The sequence below is a fragment of the Grus americana genome, chromosome Z (genome assembly GCF_028858705.1).
Source record: "Grus americana isolate bGruAme1 chromosome Z, bGruAme1.mat, whole genome shotgun sequence".
Classification (NCBI taxonomy): Eukaryota; Metazoa; Chordata; class Aves; order Gruiformes; family Gruidae; genus Grus; species Grus americana.
This window is the reverse complement of record NC_072891.1, coordinates 67,135,595-67,150,983: the sequence shown is the minus strand read 5'-3', so window position 1 is coordinate 67,150,983 and position 15,389 is coordinate 67,135,595. Positions and strand designations below refer to the sequence as shown.

Genomic DNA, 15,389 nt, shown 5'->3' with positions numbered 1-15,389 from the left:
CTGACTTTTCTGTGAAGTTGTTTTTAATTGCTTCATAGATTGGCTTTCTCTGCAGCTGTGCTATTACTTTTGGGGTCCTTTATTCTCAAGTTCTGTGGCACTTATACCAGAAACTGGCACAACAATCTCTAGCGTTGGAATTACATTTGTCCACATTTATCCAACTGAGCAATACTATGTCAGTACTGAAGTAACTGAGAGTTCTCTAGAAGGCTCTTTAGTGCTCTGCCTTATCTGTTATGCTACTTAAATCTTACATGGTCCTACCTAGACTTGGTATGTTGCCAGAGTGACAGATGGTCCAGCAACTGCTGTTTATTTTACGTAGTAATGATTGTTCATAGATTTTAGAGCATCACTTCTATAAAACACTGTGTACTTTAGAAATGGTACAATTATCACCATTATGTGTTGCTATCAACATCATTATAAGTTTTAGTATCTATAGCCTCCAAATAATTATCAATAGCCAATACAACAAGTAATAAATCCAAATCCTTCATGTTTAATTTATATCTGCAAGCCATTACAAGATAAACCTGACCAGTGTCAGTACGCTGGCACTCTACCTGTTTTTTCCTGTATTTCTTACATGGAATGCATGTGTAGGTCACAAGTAATATCAGTGTCACCCTGTGAGAAATTTCATCATACACCTCATGCCTTTCTGTATTTATGTCTTGATTACTGAGTAAACTGGTGTTTGCAAGGAAAGGAATATAAAAAATGGAAAAAAAAAAGACTTGAATTGCACTGGTTACACTTTGGACTTACTTCCTTGGAAAATGAAGCTGTTTCTATTGTATTCTGAAGTCAAAGAGTGAAATTCATAGATTAATGATATGCTTCGCATTCTGAGTCTCTTGATATGTACCATACTAGTAAACTACCAGTAAACAGTCAAGAGCCTATTAAGATAATTAATTATATGGGAGCTACTAAGGAGGAACACAAGGCATGTCAAACAAAAAGGTGAGTGCAGTCCTTTTCCACCAGGCTCTGGTCTCTGCCAGCAGTCTGGTGCACTCCTCAAAATTGGAACAGACCATAAAAAAAGAAATCTTAAAGCTTTGAAACATTTAAAACAAAAGCAAAAAACTACAGTTAACAAGTACTTTGAGTCAGAAGAGGGAAAAGATCCAGTAAGCAGTTTGCCTAGTATTGCCAAGTGTAATCAAAATTAAAAAATGAAATAACTAATATTGTTTCCACCACTTAGATCAATGACTGTTGTGAGATACAGAAAAAAACCATGCATTCTCCATAGGGAGTTTCAGAAGTGGTATTTTATTTTGTCATGAGGCTCTCGCAATGTATTAAAAGTTATGCCAGTGTAGATGGCTGTAGTGATCTAATGAGGTAGTCAAAGATTTTCAGTAAAATCAGTTTATCACAGGATTCTGCAGTAGTTTTTTTAATAGATACTATGAGTGTTTAAGTATATACGCATGTGTAATACAGATGCAGGCATATATGTATATCCATATAGTTTGCTATAATGTCTGGGTTCACAACTCGAGCTACAGGTTTGCTTTTCCTCTGTTATGGCAGGTCATGGTTTGCTCCCTCATGATGGTTTCTTCAGGCAATTATATAGTGGTTGCCAGAGTCAGGCAGTTGTAAAATGACTAAGAACTGGTGCATAATGGTAGTATGAATAATAATAACCATATCAGTTAAGTTTTTCGGATTTTAATGTGTATTGTGCAATTTGACAAATAAACAGCTATAATGCAGTGTTGCTATTTGCTTTCCAAGGTTAGGGTTTCTGTTTCCTTACAGCTGGGTTTTCATTCCTGTAAGAACAGGGCTAAGAACGCTGTGAGATGGATTCTGACTATGCAGCTTTATTTGCAATGTCAGTAAGGACCCTCTAGGAAAGGAGAGCATAGTGTCACTGATGCTTAAGTACTTGCAGGAATAAAGCATTTGAAAATATTTAGTCGTGCTTGCAGAGCAGTCGTTCCTACTCCAGGTCAAGGCCTGAGAAAGCTCCAGTCCTGCATTTTGATGGCAGGTTTTAATTTGTCATGTCAGTTCATGTGTCCGTATACACAGAGTTCTGAGTAGGTCCCTGTGTGTCCAGATATGGCTGTCAGTACTGATTACGGCAGTTGTCTTTGTCTTTCCTGTTTGATATCATCTGGGGATTAGGACCTATCAGCTCTTAATTTATAGGAATTGTTTTTGCCTCACATTAAGCCATATACTGTCATGTTAGTAAGCACCATGTAAATGAATAGATAATAAACACTGTGCTGAGATGTTTGGATAGATATTGCCAAAATGGTCCCAGCCAAACACTGTTAGTCATTAATTTTTCATTTTCTTCCTTTTTGTAGGCTGATTTCGTGTAAAACTTTTCAATTTCCATTACAGATTTTTATTGTTTAGCATATCTTGCTCATATATTCAACATACATTAACATGTTTACATAAGAATAGATCCTTGCTGATAATCAACAAGCTACCATAGACAAAAAATAAACCAAATCCCTGGTATTTTGAGTATTTGGTCTGAGCAAATGCTTCCATTTTCTCTGACTTTATTCCACCACTCAGTGCATGTTGGGGTAGTATCTTGCTTCTCCAGTCCAGGAACATCTGGCCAGGTTCCTCCTGGTCCTTGTCACAGGCATTCGGGAACGAATGATAAGGATCTCTGTAGACACTTGATTTCTCTGTCTCTCATGCTCCAGCAATGGATATATTGCTCCTGATTACTCCCAGTCCCTCTTGGTCAAAAGCAAAAGCAAGGCTGGCTCCTGAATTTGAGACTCTCATGTGGTAAAGAACTAGATTCTGATTCCCACGTATGTTTTGGCCTGCATTGTAGGAAACACTCTTTTAATAAATCAGAAATATTGAATATAGTTACATAATTTCTGAGATTATTCTCTTGTTATTGAAATGGAAATGCAAAATGATTAATTTTCTTGCTTTAGAAATGTTCAATTCAATGTAATATATGTGGTTCTTCTTTAATTAGCAGAATTAGTACTTTCAAGAAGACAGATCAATTTAGGCTCATACAATTTCAAAAAGGATAACATTTTTGGAGTAAGATTATTAAAGCAGATGGTGTCTGTGGAGGGGCAAAAGACCTGAAGATCAGCTTTGCTTCAGAAAAGCATCTAATTATTCAGATGTGTTTCTGAAGTTTAACAAAGTAGTTACGTAACAGGTAAAAATCTTGTGAGATTATATGGTTTTACTAGGATTAACGCTTCCTAGATAAATTTTTTTTTAATCAGCCAGGAGGGCAGATGTGCATGAAATATGTATCTTCTCATTTCAGAGCCTCCAGAGCAATTTTATTCTCTGACTTCACAGGGAGCACCCAGCGCAGATTGGAGACATAATACTGCCTTTTTTAAAAATTACCATAACTGGCTCTCATGTCCTTAGCAGGGATGTCATGTTTAGGAAAACTATGATTCCCTCACGACTAATTACTCATTTACTACTTCAAAAAATTATATGTCTCGAGGGAGCTCCTAAAGGCATCTTCAACTGTCTTTTTCCTTCTAGTCTCATGTATTTCAGTATTATGAAGCCTACAACTCCCTAATGTATCTTGTGAGGTTGCTGAAGTACATGCTCTTGCTGCAACTGAGATGTGAAGGAAGGGATACTTGTTTAGGGGTTACTACTGCCCCTTGCTCAGATGTTCCAGCCATTTCAATGTGGGCTTTAAATCCAGATTTTCTTGTTTATCTGGCAGTTCATTATTTAAGGCCAGCCTGTCAAAATAGGTTAAATATTCTTTGGGAAACATGGTCACATCTTTGAGACACCACAAATATGTTTAATACAGAAAGATTGGCTTGATAAAAGAAACATGATAAACTTGCATCCCCCAAAATACTTTTTTGCTGTTCCATGTAGATTTCTGAGAGCATCAGTATGCAATGACAAATCTCATGGCAATAAATTCCTGGAAAAGGCACAGAGAGACACCAGCAAAGCAGTGAAAATGATTGCTGATGATTTGTTCTAACTACTTGACCTTGTGACATCTCCCCCAGATATATGACCAAGATGGGACACTGCAGCACTTTATTGATGGTGGAGAACCCAGTAAGTCAAGCTGGATGAGGTATATCCGATGTGCAAGGCACTGTGGGGAACAGAACTTAACAGTGGTTCAGTACAGGTAAAGTACATTTTGATTTACTCAATGCAACAAAGTGAAAATGTTTCCAGTGAAAATTCCGACTGTAACTGTCACCAGTGCTATTGCCTTTGATTGCAAAGACAGTAGCAGGGCTTTTGTGAATGTGCTCACTGGGGACAATAGAAAAGCTGCAGGGTGTAATGAGGATGGGTTTAACTTTGGTTGCCCTGAGCTGAGGCTGTTGTAGTAAGTGTGCTAGCTCCCGAGCTCCTGGGAGCAAGTACAGCCCAGTGTCACTCGTGTGGCCACCACACTGCACAGAGCCCTCTGCACGTTTTCAAATGGTCTGGTTGGAAGCAAGCTAACACAAGCAATCTTCCGCCCTTAATAAAGATGCACGTGCGGGAGGAAAGGAAAAAATGTCAGGAGAGGAGTTTTGAACAGAAAGGCCTTCAGAGAGTCAGTCATGAGACATGTATACACCTAAATATTCTATGTTGAGTGCACCTGCTATCCAAGATTGCTAGTGTATGTGCTTCTTATGTTGCTGGCTAGAGAAGGTCAAAATGTGAAGAAAAATGTAAAGAAATTATGGTGCATTTTACTCTGTACTTGCAAACAGATCCAGAAAACCCAGACAAGGCATTACATAAATACATGATCTCAGTTATAAACAAATCTTTTGCCTCAGAATCAGAAGCAACTGCTTGGCCTTATTAAACATTTTAGGAAGCACATCAAAGAGTGCCCTGGGCTTGCCAGTCACAGTGAGCAATCCTGATTTTGGCTAGTTGTTTTAGAGAGCGGAGTTTCTTTTCTTTAGGAAGAATCTTAAACTTATTTAAAGTACCTTTAAAATTAAAAATAAAACATACAAAAGCAAGCTAAAATGAAATATATATAAAGTTTGATTATCCCATAGGGTTCCAATTTAACAATGGTAAAATTGTTCAATTGCATTTTCAGCTTTTTTATTCTCTGGCCAGTTGACTAAATAATGCCACAGTTAGAAAAATAACAATCCTATTTATACATTACAAATCTTTTATTATAGCCTTAAATATCTGATATTTATAGCTAAAGTCCTGTCAGATTTTGAATAAACACAGTGGATAATGAATAAAGATTGCTATGATGAAAGAGTATTTTTGTAGGTATCTTGTGAACTATTTCTCAGTGTGGTGGCGTGTGCATGCGCATAGATATATATAAAATAAGAAAAAATATATATTCATACATGTATATATATATAGATGACAAACCTAAATGAAAAGTGAGCATGAGAAAGCCATTACACATCTGTCAATATTAAGTGGATTTTACAACTCTCCTTTCATGATGGAGTTTTTACTTAGAGTTCCCTCTGTTGATCTGTTTTCGATTACTTCAGATCTTTATAAAATGAACTACAAAAACACAATTTAAAAAACTGGCATCCATCACCAGTGACTGCATCCAAGTGTAAGAAAATAGAAAAGTTGGACACTGAAAAACCAGCCTAATTTTTATTGTACATGGACGTCCTCCTCACAGAAAGTCAGCTGGTTTAAATTCATTCTGTTATGATTTGTAATATCTAAATGGAATTTTCTTCAAAGTGCTCTTGATTGATTGACCCTTAGCTGAACGTTTTGTTTTTATTTTGAGGCTGACAATAATGTTTGTTGGCATGTGTTCTGCTTCAACTGCGTTGGGACGCCATGAAGCTATCTTTATGAGTCATCCAACCAAAATACTAAATACATGTCAGCAAAGGAAATATTATCCGAAAAGGGAAAAATCCCTTTGATGTACTTCAGCATGCAGAGATTTCTGCGAGTTTTGGAAGCTCTGCACGCTTGTAAGGGACGGTGTACGCTTACACTTTTTTTTCCGTGCCTACTCCAAGCCTCACAGACCACCCATTGCTCAAAAACAGTTCTGCTCTTTCAGCGGCAAAGTGTGTCATTTGGTTTTAGCACATTCATTTGCTGGGCTGCTGTGTTTATGTTAAGGGAAGCCAAACTGAGAGATGAAATGTTACAAGGGTGAAGTACAAAGTAGACTCAATTTTTCTCAAGTTAGGAGATGCTGGTAATTTATAGCATGGCTCCAATTTTCATTTTTATGTAACAGTGGAAAGAATTAACAAAATGTACAGCTCTGGGAAGAAAAAGAGGGAGAAGAAGAGAGGAGGAGGAGGAGGGGGGAGACACAAAGGGGAGAGTTTTTGTCAGATATTCATAGAAAGGTAGGAAAACCGTTCTGCTTAGCTAGCAGTGCCCTCCTGAGACAGGGTGGCAGTAAGCGAGGAAAATAACAAGATAAATGAAATTTTTGCAGCTGCTAGTAAAATATTGAGAATCTGCACTTTTTTATTGATCTTTATGATCCTGTTGCCAAGAGCCACTTTGCGGTGACAAAATATGTTGACAAGTGCATATCTCACTGCCATGAAAAATGTGGTAAAGGATTCTCCTTATGTCTGCAGTGTTATACAAGGAACAAATTGCATTGCTACAGCCAATTCTTTACAGAAAGTCTAAATTTAAGGCCTACCAACCCTAAACACTTTTATCTTGAACTTCAGGCTAATGTTTGTAGCAATTCTTCACTCAGAAAACCAGTTGAGGCCTAACATTTTTTTTTTTTTGTCTATAGATGTTTTTCTGCCTTACATAAGCTGTTATAAAAAATGGTCATTTCTTGGTACTTTGACTGTATCATTTTGGTATGTAATCCTTCAGTGAGAGTGGAGTGTTCTTCTTGTATATATTGAATTTCTATCTATCTCACAGGAGTGTGTTTTACTGTTCTATGTGAAGCCTAAGGGAAAAGCTATTATAAACTGATAACATTTTTATTTTATCTTGTGCCTGATCTGTTAACTGTAGAGGTATTACTCTGAGGCTATTTACATCAGTGCAAGATCAGGATAAAGCTCTTGTTTTTATGCTAGAGACTCCAAGATTTTTTTTTTTCCCCTTCAAGTCCCAGTTCAGTGGTCTAGGAATATCCACAGTCTTTTCCCACAAAGTGATGTGATCAGATACCACATTTATGGTAACATTAATTTGTACTTACTGAAGGATCATCAACGATACCCTCATGTTTCATACAGGGGAAGATTTTTGTGGTTGTATGTTCAGATTAACCCCATTTTTCTATTTCCCCAAGCCAGAGTCTATTTTACTCAGCAATCCAAGATCTCTCTTTTTGGTGGTATATTGCTGTAACGAAAGGCCATGTCACACTACTTCAAATCTCTTGCTAAAAGCACTTAACTGAAAGAATTCTTTTATATTTACCCCTAAAATATGTTAACTTTAGCTTAGATGACATGCAAAGCTGTTTAAATGGCTGTACTTGCTGAACTGTGTGCACGACTCTGATGCTTGTACTGTGTGAACAAAATGTAGCATTTCCAAAATCACTTTAAAACGGACATTGCAAGAAAATATCATCAGTCTTTTCATAAAATCTTGGTGCTTGTAAAATCATAGTGTTTTAAATATGCTAGGTACAAAGTGCCTGCAAGATCTTTGTTACCCTATGCTACAGGAACGAAGTACTTCCCTGAAGATAGATTTGGTTTTAAAATAATCAGTAAGTTATTCATTTAGTTATCTGCAGAAATGCTTCCAAAACAATGGATTTCTACTGTAATACTGTGTATGTTAACAGTAGAATGCTCTATTCCTAAATTAGGCATTTTTTTATTTTTCTCTTGCTTAGGTCAAATATATTCTACCGGGCTTGTATAGATATCCCAAGGGGCACTGAGCTGTTGGTGTGGTACAATGACAGCTACACATCTTTCTTTGGAATTCCTCTCCAGTGCATTGCACAAGATGAAAATTGTAAGTTGTTCCTTACATTTCTACCTGTATAAGCCAGAATTCCTGTTTCATACCTAATCAGCTATATTCGTAGAGTATTTTAAAACATATTAAATGAAAGTGGTTATATATTTAAGGTAAGCCTGATGTGTACAAAATAAAACCCTGAAGCTGATACACTTAAGCTGTGCAAAATCACGGTATGGTTACCTAAATAAACAGAGGTGTTTGAAAGTGTGCAGATATGTGCAATTAAACAGCAGATTTCCCACCATGGCAGCCCCACGTGGCTTGGCGGTGTGTAGAATCGCTCTTTCTTACAAATTATTCATTCTTAGTCCACTCTTAACCAAGTTGCTTGGCCCTCTCCATTGTTATCAGACCTGTCACAGGAGACTGTCTTGCCAAAACTGTAACACATTGCAAGTCCATGAGGCCTCTCTTAGTGATTCTTCATTCTATTACCACTGAGTATGTTGAGAAAAGCTGTGTCTGATTGTAGAGACGAGATCCTTGTGGTTAAGAGGTAAATGCCAGCTTCTCTAAATACAGACTGAGTGTAAGTACGTCGCCTGAAATGACAATGAACCTCCATTCCATCCTGGCCATCCCCATTTCCATCCATTCTTCTACCCCTTCTCAATATTTTATTTTAATTTGCTAGGAATCATTACAAAATTAAGCATGTGATTTATAACACAGACCCAGTGCAATCTAGTGCTGGATACCTTTGTCTGTAATGGGAATGGGTGATCAAAGCAGGCCCTCCAGTTTCACTGTTCATGTGTGGAACTTGATTAGAGCTTGCATCAAAGACCTCTCTTCCATTTTGACAGATATGTGTATCTACGTGGTGGAAGAAACCAATGATGGAGGCCTGATTGACTTTGGTCTAAAATAACCCTGTGGCTGCCCACATTATAAGATACATTTTTTTGGTCAAGTACTTGGATACTTAGACAGCAATGCTAGTATGAACTCATGTCTTGTAGCAACTTAAATACTGAACCATGCAGCAATAAAACAGCAAGATAGAAGGGATTAAACTGTCAAAAATAAACATCCTTTTTCATCTTGAGTTTTCAAATCTGTTGCATTTGAGAGGCGTTTAAAAGAAATTTAATTACTGGCAGTAATATTTGCTGATAAAACTCATTCTCTAAAGTGTACAATATAGATTTTTTTTTTTCATGAGCTGAATCTTACAAACCCTTTATTTGAAAAGCAAAGCATTATCGTTAAAACCTCTACATATTGTCACTTGATATTTTGCTGTGAGAGAAATGATAGTTTCATCCACAGACAGACTGACATGAGTAGATGAAGTTAACCTCTGAGCATGGAGCCAGCTGCAGGCTGGTATATGACTTAAGTGCCACTTAAGCCCTCAGGGTAAACCTGCTTATCTTCTGCACAGAGGTATTTTCACTGAGTACAAACTCTTCCTATATTCTTTAGGTCTTTAATGTCCTGATATTATTGCTTCTGTGCACTTTTATGAATATAATTAAAAAAAAAAAAGATCTGCTTGTGTGAGAATGTTGGGGCAAAATGAAAGTATACAAATTGCCCCTTCTGCTGACAAAAGCCAGAAAATGTATTATATGTCTGGAAACTTGTGATAGACAGCCCCATGACTGTAACTCTACTTAGAAATCAAGTCCTCAGATATTCCAGAAAAGAATAACCTAGGAAGGACCTCGACTTAAGTAAATTAAATAGCATGCAATACTATAATATTGAAGTTGTTATGATTGATGGAAGTTATTAGGACATAACTGTGTGAAGTAACTGGCATTATTTAAGGTATTACCAAAATATTAGTTTGTATTACATTTTTATTGTATATTAAATAATGTTGGATGATTCCAGCTCACAACTGAAATGTAATTCTCATATTTGCTCTTAGAAATCTATCATCATGACTTACCTAAACAGATTTGCAGTTTCTAATCACCTTTTTAGTAGGTGCTATGTACCTACATGTGGACACATACATATAAACACTTTGCAACAGTAACAAAATGTGTGAACGTATGTAGACGTCGACATATGTATGCAACATATTTAATTAAAAAATTTCCATTAAAATATTATCTCATGAGGTTGAATGTGCCAAACTTAGAAAACATGAGAAGGTACTGGGCCCAGGTCGACTAAATTATGCTTCTTTTTGCATTGTGGTACAATCTTTCATTCGCTGACCCCATTTTCCCATAGGACCCCTGCTTCATTCACTGCATGATCTAGATGGTACTCAAGGAGTGAGGCAGCTGTTCAACTTTCTTCTATGTGTTTGACCTCCTGCCTTCCTTAATATGCAACATCCAAATTCAGCACTAAATCATATCTTTATGATAACAGTATATTGCATTTGTTGCTGAAATGTCTGAGTGCCTCATAAGCCATAGTTAACTGATGATCATAAGACCTTCATGGGACCAGAAACAATTTTTGTTCCTGTTTTGTAGGTGGGAAATTGATGCACAAAGATACATCTGTCTATACTTCGCATTGTCTCATGGTGATCTAGCTGCTCTTAGCCTTAATCATACGAGTCATGGTGAAGTCATTGGCTTTGTATTGTACTGGCTATGTGACTATTTCTGACATCTAATAGTATAATACCCTTAATAGCTGACCTTTAAGAGGATAAAGGAATTATTGCTGCAGTAGATGTTTAAGCCCTGTTGTATCTCAAGGAGTGTCTGAGCAAGGATTTTTTTCCCCATGCTCTCAAAATTCATGCTTGTCTGTGATATAGCAATTGGACATGCTGACTGCAACATGCAGAGTCAGGGTATCACAAGTGCAGCAGCATTTTCTTTCAGATGACGATCCCATTGTGCAATAAATGTATATCACAGTCAGGCTGCTCTGAGTCCTTTCAGTTTCAGACACCCCTTCGCATGAGTTTTCATTTCAGTGTCACAATATCAGCATCATCCATTCAGATCACTGTCTCATTTAAGCCCTTTTTTTTTTTTCGTGCATTGTTAAAATAAAGTTGTTTAATTCTAGTATCAAGAAAATGGATGTTGGTATTTTTTTGGTGTCTCCCAACACTGTATTAGTTTTAAAAAGGCATAAAAAGGATCTTATTTACTTTTCTTGTTTTCTCCCAGTGAATGTCCCTTCGACTGTAATGGAGGCCATGTCCAGACAAGACACCCTACAGCCATTTAATAAAAGTAGCAAACTATCCCCTGCCACTCCACAGCGATCCATAGTATTTCCACAGACTCCGTGTAGCAGAAATTTTTCTCTCCTGGATAAGTCTGGGTCCATCGAGTCAGGATTTAACCAGATCAGTGTCAAAAACCAACGAGTTCTTGCAAGCCCAACTTCAACAAGCCAACTAAATTCTGAGTTCAGTGACTGGCATCTTTGGAAATGTGGGCAGTGCTTTAAGACTTTCACCCAGCGGATCCTCTTACAGATGCATGTGTGTACGCAGAACCCTGACAGGTAAAGCCCAGGCTCTCTTTATTTCTGTATCTACTGATAGCCAGATCCACTGCTTTCTTCTTTTATCAAGCTGTTATCATTTCCAAAACCAAACCATTATTAGGAGGAACCCGTACGACATAATTCATCTGCAGCTGTGTGAAGTAAGCCGATAAAAAACATTGCTTGACTTCACTATTTTTAAAAACATTTGGTGCCTAAATGTGCAGATAAAAGGAAATAGCTAAGGATATAATCTTGTTTTCAGAATGGTTTGGTACATCTGATGGAAGCAACAAAATAGAAGGAAAATTTATGAATATCACAGATGGAAAAATGAGGTCAAGATAATTAAAAGTCTCTCCGTCTTCCAAAGATAATCTAACTTGCTGCTCAGTGGCTGTCACAGTCATTTCAGGGTTCACCTATAGTGTGCAATGTGTATGAACTTAATTAAGTACTAAGAGGTAATGAATTGGAATTTTTTGCTTAGTACTATTTTTCTTCAGAGCATGCAAACCCATAAATCGTGCAAAGCTGTCAAAAGGAAATACCTACTCCACTAGTGATGTGGAGGAAAACAGATGCCACTTATTCAATAAACTAATATCCACACAGAAGAAAAATGTTGACTAGATACCTCAGAGTCAAAGTTGGTTTGAAAGTTTGTCAATACAGAATTTTATGGCCATGAACTGAGGATGAAATTTAGCTGAACAAGTGAATTAAAATTTCAGGTACTCTGACCAGTGGCACAGTAAATATAATGGAACCATTATTTATGAATCAAAGCTGGTTTATCTGACAATTTTGATAGCTGGCAGGACAAAAGACAAAAATCAAATTAATTCAATAAAAAAGGCTGCCCATGTTTTGTCTCTTCTTCAGCTGTGAAGAAGGTTTGAGCAGAACAGCTGAGTCCCTGGAAAGTTGTTCTAAAAGCAGCATTTAATTGTGAATTACATTTAACAAAAATGCTACCAAAAAATAGTCAACAGTGAGTCTGTGTGTGTGTTCATATGCATGTCTGTGTCTCTTTGTGTATGTGGTTATCTACGTGTACACATACGCTTGTGTGATTCTGTGGGTGTGGAGATACTGGAGCATAAATACAGTTTTCCAGGAAGAAAAGTCAAGCATGCTAGGGGCAAACTAGATTCCATGCAAATCTTCACAGAATTTAAAAAGTTTATAATATTGTGAAGGAAAAAAGCCCTTTCGACATTTTCTGAATTTTATTCAGGACTTAGCAGAAACAAACACTGTTCTAAGGAAGTTGTAGACACAACTGCCAGTTTAAGTGCCACAATGCAGAATATATGTCCTGAAAGGTCTCTCTCCTAAGTTTCATTGACTCTTGTGTTTCCAGTGTTCAAGTATCCTAAGAATACTGTAAAGCATAAAATGCTGCATCAGGGAGTCTGGAAGAGATATGTTGTGAGGCTCCTTCACATACTTTTTCAGTGATTCATCCAAACCAGGTGTGATGCCTAGATTTCATCCTTTCCTTCACATGAACCTGTGTCTTCCTTTATGAAGAACCAAGCTGCAGATAACAGTTAATGCAAAGAAGAGTCTCTCCTAATGGGACTGTTCTGCACTCTAAGGGGTAGTTAAATATTCATTTTACCAGAGGGAGAAGATGAGGATAAATCTATCCTACAATTAGGTCTGTCATCTTGGAGGTGAGAAATTTGTTTGTTTGTTTGTTTTGGTTTTTTTTTAATTATTTTTATTTGTTTTGTCCTAAGTATCTTGTGCCAAATATTGTCTGAAACACAGACTGGATTTTAAGTCTTCCCCTTAGAGGTGAACACCCTCATTAGTAGATTACTGATTCATGACGTCTTACTGTTTTCTCTCTCCTGTGCTTGCCTAATTTGTTCATGCAGAACAACTTTAACAGGAAAGTGAAGAGCATTTTTAGTTCAGAGTACCCTACAGCATAGTAGGAAAATTATCTAGATCAGCAGACAAGATGGCTCCCTCAGGAGCAAAGAGAGCAAAGGGTGGTTAGAGGAAAGTCTCAGCAGATTTGGGTAGGATTGGGGTGGAGAGGAGATAAGTAAAGACTCTGAGTTGTAAGTGTTATATCCCAGAAGCTTCCAGGAAGATTCAAAACATAATAGGTAAGGCCTTTTTCTCAATATTGATACTGGCTAATTTAGCTGATTTCCTCTTTGGCTTGTTGGGTTTTGTGAATCCTGTTCTTAAGAAACTTTTTCTCTTGTGTTATACAGAGAGCATAAAACCCAAATGAGGTTGTTAAGATACACTTAGGATCAATCTGTTGCATAAATACTAGGTACTGCAGTGCTCTGTTCTGTGACACCTGTGTTCCCGGTGTACTGAAAAATGGCTTACATCTCTATGTTTTCATTAAATAAATTTAAAGGAGTACAAAAGAAGGAGTGCAGACTCCTTGTGGACGCCAGTTTTGTAATACTTTCTTTGTTCCCGTGAGGTGTGCCATCAACATAACTGCTGTAAAAGCATTTCCCAATAGGTCTTTTTTAGAGCGTTATGTGGGACGTCAGTCACATGAATCTGTTTAAGCTGACTGCAGTTTGTTCAGTGTTTGAAATTACCAGAATAATGGTTACTGTAGATCGTAACTGCGTTAATATCTGGGTTCTCATAGCCCTGGTTAGAAATCATTACAGGTTAAGCTTACATCACAGGCAGCTTTTTGTCTTTTAACAGGTACTAGTACATCAGCTATTTAGTGATACAGTGGCTGGAAAAGAGTTGTCTTTGGTTTCTTAAACATACTGCATTTCTACAGATGAAAAATTCCTAAAATGTACAAAATTTCCTGGAGACAAGAAAACAAGGTATGATTTGTGAAAGAATACCTGTCTGCCAGCTTGAAGTACTGGGTGCAACTCTCTGGTTTGTATTTTCTCAACAATATCTGCTGCACCACTCTGGCTGATAAACAGCTCCCCATTTATTGTCAGCAATTTGTGAGCACACCAGCCACTATATCTTTGATGTGACTGAAGCAGCGGGGGCTGTCTTCTCTAGCAAATTACTTTAGACTATCTGTTCTGGCTTTGTATTTGTTTTTGAACAATGCTGATTACCTACAGCATGAGGTGCAGGAAAACATCTTTGAATCTATACAGGAGTCCAATTCATGGACTGAGATTTGAGAAAAGCAGACTACTTGGGGCTTGAGAAATTCAAAAAAAGAAATTACTTTAAAGCCACTTAAATTTATAAAACATCTGAATGCGAGTAGACATTAAAAAAGGCCAATACATACTTAATTCCATTAGGCAGTAAGAAAGAAACGGTCCTATTTAACAGGCAGATGATTTAATAAATAAAAATAATTTTTTAAAATTATGAATATAAAATAGGGAGAATTATTAACATTATCTCCTGTGTTTGTTGTTTCAGATTAACATTAGGATTTTAATTAAAATTAACTTTAAATTATTTACTAGTTTACTTATAATTTACTTCTCCCTTTCCATCGAGATTTTTTTTAGCTTGTTATATTTTGGTGGGCTTCCCTTTGAACTTAATGGTAATTGGGGTTGGAGTGGGTATGGCAGATGAAGAGTTAAACACATCAGGATTTGAATTCTGGGACTTTCTGAGCCTTCGGGATTTTTTAAAAGACTTTTCCAGACAGAAGCAGTTTGAGCAACTATTTCTTCAAGCAGGAATCAGAAATCTATTTTATCTTCTGTGGGGTATTTTTGTTTGTTTGTTTGTTTTTGGGTTTGTTGTGTTGTTTGTTTCTTTTCCTGCAGAAATTCCCAACAATCCTATTTGTTGGAAGCTCCAGAAAGGGGTAACCAAAAGCCTTTGATCACAGCGAATCTTTTTTAGAGCAATATTTTTAATTTTTCTTGTTCTTTAACAGCAACCACTTTTCTGATAATGATGCGGTCTCTTTTAATGACCTCTTTCTTCTTTCTCACTATGATCATCAGATTCAGGATGTACCGGTGTTGAGGGAAGGCAGATGGCTGCAGTTCCCAAGAGCTGTCTGT

At 37.0% G+C, this 15,389-nt stretch overlaps 1 protein-coding gene across 1 annotated transcript in view; it reads left to right on the top strand.

Moving 5' to 3' along the window:
• PRDM6 (PR/SET domain 6) overlaps positions 1–15,389 on the top strand; it is a 79,248-nt gene that overhangs the window by 45,446 nt on the left and 18,413 nt on the right. Inside the window, exons 4-6 of the mRNA XM_054809847.1 lie at positions 4,029–4,156; positions 7,832–7,956; positions 11,061–11,403. Of these exons, the coding sequence (XP_054665822.1) occupies positions 4,029–4,156; positions 7,832–7,956; positions 11,061–11,403 (596 nt within the window). The remainder of the gene's footprint in view (positions 1–4,028; positions 4,157–7,831; positions 7,957–11,060; positions 11,404–15,389) is intronic.